This window comes from Gekko japonicus, unplaced genomic scaffold (assembly GCF_001447785.1).
Source record: "Gekko japonicus isolate JY-2015 unplaced genomic scaffold, Gekko_japonicus_V1.1 scaffold1886, whole genome shotgun sequence".
NCBI classification, from domain to species: Eukaryota; Metazoa; Chordata; class Lepidosauria; order Squamata; family Gekkonidae; genus Gekko; species Gekko japonicus.
This window is the reverse complement of record NW_015168104.1, coordinates 250640-256034: the sequence shown is the minus strand read 5'-3', so window position 1 is coordinate 256034 and position 5395 is coordinate 250640. Positions and strand designations below refer to the sequence as shown.

The 5395-nt window shown below is 44.0% G+C and overlaps 1 protein-coding gene across 1 annotated transcript in view; it reads right to left on the bottom strand.

Moving 5' to 3' along the window:
• Positions 1 to 4552: 4552 nt before the first annotated feature.
• TRPC4 (transient receptor potential cation channel, subfamily C, member 4) overlaps positions 4553 to 5395 on the bottom strand; it is a 128547-nt gene continuing 127704 nt past the window's right edge. The window contains exon 10 of the mRNA XM_015414800.1: positions 4553 to 5275. Within this exon, the coding sequence (XP_015270286.1) occupies positions 4553 to 5275 (723 nt within the window). The remainder of the gene's footprint in view (positions 5276 to 5395) is intronic.

Below are 5395 nucleotides of genomic sequence, written 5' to 3'. Positions count from 1 at the left end.
TGATAATAAATTAACCAGTTTGGCATGCCAAAACCACCTCTTTCTTTTTTATCTTGAAGAAGTTTCCATCTAATATGTGCTCTTTTACCATGCCATATACATTTTCTTGTATGTTTATCCAGTTCTTGGAAAAAGTTATTGTTTTTTAATATTAGGTTTTGTGCCAAAAATAAGAAACGTGGAAGAATGTTCATCTTAACAGTAGCAATTCTACCCATAAAAGACAGTTGTAAATCATGCCATTTCGGAAGATCTTTTTAAATATTATCTAGTAATTTTTTATAATTATATTCAAATAATGTGTTATTTTTATTTGAAAGTAGAACCCCTATGATCTTGTTGACCACCTCGATACCTGAATGTATCTGTATCTTGATATTCAAATCTTGTGAGCAGTTTTTGGTCATAATCTTAGTTTTTTCTAAATTTATTTTAAGTCCTGCTACAGAACCATATTCGGATAATACATCAAGCAAATGTGAAATAGAAACTATTGGATCATCCAGAATAAATACCAGATCATTAGCGAAAGCTTGAAGTTTAAATTCTTCTCCTTTAACTTTAAGGCCTTTTATGTTTATATTATCTCTTACCAAATCATTTAAAGTTTCCAGTGCAAAGATAAATAGTAATGGTGACAATGGACAGCCTTGCTGTGTTTCTTTCTAGATATACTTTGTGTTAAATCTCCATTAACTATTATCTTTGCAAATTGTTCTTTATATATGGACATTATCATCGTCATGAAACTATTGCCACAATCCCAAAGTTCCAGTTTACGTCTTAAAAATTCCCAGGTTACATTATCAAAGGCCTTCTCCGCGTCCAAAAAACCAACAAAGTTAATTGTCTTTCAGGGTTTTGCTCATAGAATTCTAATGTATTTATAATCGTTCTTATGTTATTCTTTATCTGTCTTTTCAGGAGAAAGCCTGCCTGGTCTTGGTGTATAACCTGTAAAAGTATCTTCTTAAAGCGAGTGGCTATGATTGTTGCAAAGATCTTATAATCGACATTTAAAGCGAAATAGGTCTATAGTTATGGATTTCTTTATCATCAGTATTAGGCTTATGTATGAGTGTGATCAGTGCTTCATTCCATGAATTGGGCAAATCTCCTGTTATTGTAATGTTATAGAGTAAATCCTTGAAAGGCAGACTACTATTAAAGGCGCAAATGTCCGGTGACATCTTAAAAACCGACAAAAATTATTCCAGGAAAAGTGAAGGTAGGATAGAAATTGTTTAAGGTAAACATAAATAAAAAGCTTCAATAATAATAATAATAATAAAATAATAATAATAATAATAATAATAATAATAATAATAATAATAATACTTTTTAAAACCTTACTAAACTTGTAAATAGATGTTTTGCCTTCCCTCCAGGAAACACCATGTGATATTCCCATTTTATCCATATATTACCCACCTGAAGTAGGCCAGGCTGAAAGGGTTACCATTAGAAGCACACGAACGTCGGCAGCCAAAGTCTGTGCAGCTTTATCTAGAAAGAAATGCCCATTAATGTCAATGGAAGTTACTTCTAAGTAAAAAGGGTTGCCAGACCCCATGGTGGAAGTGGGGGTTTCCCGCTGACAGCCCTCACTTCCCTGCTGCTGATCAGCTGGCCAGTGGGGGGGGGGGAACTCACCGCGAAAAAGGAGATCCATCTGATGTGCAGCAGCGTTTCTACATCACTGCCCACATGACCCGGAAGTAATGTCATCACATCCAGGATGTCAGGGTGACGCTCTGGTATTTGGGCAAAAAGTCTATGGTAGAACCAAAATTACCATACAGTTTTTGCCCGTATACCAGAGCGTCACCCTGATGTGATGACGTCACTTCTGGGTCACGTGGGCAGTGACGCAGACACGCCACTGTATGTCGGACGGGCCTCCCTGCTGCTCTCAGTAAGTCCCCCCTCTGATTCCAGTTGCCAGGAGGGACCTGACAACACTATAAGTAAATTGTAGAACACTGGAATTGCAGTTGTGCATTTTCCTGGGAGCGAGTTCCCCTGAATGCCTGCAATAGGCTGGTGTATAGAAAAGGGTCTTTGCCCCCCCCCAGTTCTGCCCCAGAAAGTGCTGGATTCGATCAAACCAAACCCCGTGCATTTAATTCCAGAGTGCCTCCATTCTAATGGCAATAAAACACCCTCAAACCCCTTGCTTCTGAGGTGAGAAAGCAGAAATTCAGAGCACTGTCCCCGCATGGTAACATTTCACCCCACAGCCTTTTGTAGTCCCTTGGCCCTGCTACTTATTTCCCCCCCATAAGTATGCTTGCCAGGTGCCTGCTAATGGTGGGCCAACTCGTGGCAGTTATGGCCACCGCCTGCTGATGCTCAGCTGCTCAGTGGGCAGAAGCAGGCTGGACAAACAGGAAGGGCAGAAATCATTGTCGCCTTATGATGACATCACTCCCGGAGCGACCCGGAAGCACAGGCATGGCCACTGTGAGGACTTTGTTATCAGACCTTCATCCCCCTGGCTACAGCCTCCCCCCCCCCCGCAATTCCTCATGCCCTGAAACATGGTCACTGTTTGCTCAGGGGGTGGGGGAACTTCCATGTCACAATAATCACATCGAAGTTTCCTACCCTAACGGACAGCAGCTTTCCTAGGCTGTTTCAAGATATAAAAATGACCGACCTGAAGCCACTTCTACCCACACGACTCTGTTGCAATCAGAGGGTCACCAGCTCTGGGTTTAGAAATACCCTGAGAATTTGGGGGAGGTGGAGCCTGAGGAGGGCGGGGTTTGGGTAGGGGAAGGGGTTCAGTGGGGTACAGTGCCATAGAGCCCACCTTCCAAAGGAGCCATTTTTTCCAGGTGAACTGATCTCTGTCGCTTGGAGGTTGGCAACCCTACAACTGGAAGGAGGAGGAGGAGGAGATTGGATTTATACCCCGCCCTTCACTGCCCAAAGGTGCCTCAGAGCGGCTTACAAACTCCTTTCCCTCCCCCTCCCACAACAGACACCCTGTGAGGGAGGTGGAGCTGAGAGCTCTGACAGAAACTGCTCTTTTTCAAGAACAGCTCTGACAGAACTATGGCTTGCCCAAAGTCATCCAGCAGCTGCGAGTGGAGGAGTGGGGGAATCAAACCCGGTTCTCCCAGATCAGAGTCCGCGCACTTAACCACTACACCAAACTGGCTCTCTGGACCCACACTTCTCTGGGAGGGACAGCACTCCCACTGCCTGTCTTGATACAAAGTCCCCACAGTGGCCACTACAGAGACTTTGCATTCTGCAAATCAGCCCTTTTCAAAGAACGGAACACCAGGCACCGATGAGAAAGAAACAAGATTTAATTTCAAAAAAATTATTTTTGGCTGACAAATAAAACACTCATTACATATGAAAATACTCTCAGATTAATAGTAGTCTACATTTGAAAGCCAACATGTTTATTGTACAAACGGTCAGAGTGGAGGCCCCCCAGTTCAGATTAAAGTCTTTCGAAGGTTTCTAATGATTGTCATTGTGTGACGGTACATCGAGGGGAGTCTTTCTCATGAGTGCTGCAGGATGTACCGAAGACCCTGGAACCGTCAAAAGCCAAAGCGAACAGAGATCCTTCCCGATATATAAAGTGCAAAGATTGATCCAGGCTTGTAAAGACTCACTTACCTGGCAGAGCATCAAAATTGGCAGGGCAATTTTGCAAAAGGTAAGTTCCTTTTTTTCTTTTTTCTTTTGGGCCACAAATGACTAAGAGAGGACTGCGCGGGCAGGAAGGAGGTGAGCAAACATTTTTGTAAACAACTAACTTCCATGGAGGATCTTGAAAGGCCAGATTTACCCACATTTTGGCAAACCCCACCCCCCAAGAGCGAGGTTGCTCTTTCAGTTAAGAAATAATTGCATTCCCCCTGCTCTAGGGAAAAAACCTGGGCACTTGAAATGTAGCAAATTCTATTCCAACCTTCTAATAGATGGAAACGATCGTAGCTAATCGGGTAAACCAGCTCAATAACAACAACAAAAAATTACTTGTAAATTACAGGGATTAGCCGTTTCCAATAAATTAAATCGCCGCTTGTGTCAGATTTTATTTGCAGTAATAAAACTCTCACTAGTTAAAAATTCTTTTTGACGGAAAATGCTCATAATTCTTACGCCCGCCATCGTTTTTTCGGGATCCTTGAAAAAGGTGACTCGAAGGCCCCGACACCTTTGTCAAGCTATGTTTGTTTGCATAGAAAAAGATTTACCACAGGCATTAAACTATCACAGGAGAAGAAATTGCATTTCTTTCAAATTGGGGAGGGGGAAAAAAACCAGCTAAAAAGTTTCCGTTGGGGTTATTGCAGCCGTACAAGAATACAAGATGCTTCCTTGAATTAAAAAAAAGAAAAGAAATTGTGAATGCAAAACAGGCTACAAAACAGTAAGGGCCTTCCGTTGCCTTCCCTCCGCAGAATTACAGGGTAGGCTCTTCCTGCATTCTCTGAGTTAATGTTTTCAACCTCCCCGAAACAGAGCATTCTGCAACCTCTTGCCACGAGTGTCGTTCTGTCAGCCTCTCTACCGGCACCCATCACAACCTCGTCGTGATGTAATTGTCCTGCACAACGGTCTCTGGTTTCTCAGCAGAGTCCCTACTGAAGTCCAACTCCTTGTCCAGCAAATCCTTTGGTGTGAGCAGCTCGGTCTCCCGCCTCGTGCTATCCTTTGTGTCGGTGGAGGTCGCCACAGTGTCCGGCTCGGAATCAAAAGTCTTGTTTTTAGCTGGCTTCTTGGGGGCCACCATGGGCTTGTCCCCAGGACTGTGGATGTTCAGCTCGCAGTTCACCACCAGTTCTTCCTCCTCCGCCTCCTCAGCTTCCTCTAACTGCTCCTCCACTTGTTGGCGGGCGACTTCTTCGGAAATGGAGTAAATCTGGTTGGCACTTTGCTCGGCAGGGGCGTTTTTGGACTGTTTGTGAAAGAAGCCAAACTTCTTCACGTCAGCCACAAAGTTCACCTTCTTGTGCTTGTCCCTGGCAGACTCGGGAGCCAACAGGGCCGAGCCATTGCTCAGGATGTGTGCTTCGGAGGCCCGTGCAGCGGCCCTCGGGTGGATCATGGTCGTGATGTCAAAGAGGCTCAAGGTCCTCCGCTTCACTTTGTCCTGTGCTGCAGCCTCTTCTACTTCCTCGGCCTCCGGTAAAGAGTCGTCGTCATCTTTGCCTGTTTTTGAGGACTGTGCGTTGGGGAGTTTGTTTCCCTTTAACAGACCGAGGACTTCAAAGCGAAAACTGGAAATATCTTGTTTTAGCTCCTAAACGCAAGCAGAAAAAACAGGCAGTTTTTAAAGGACAGAAAACTCAGCAGAAAACTTTGACAGTGTATGCCTCTTGAAAGCATAGGGCTGCCAGGTCCCCCGAGTGGAGATTTTCCT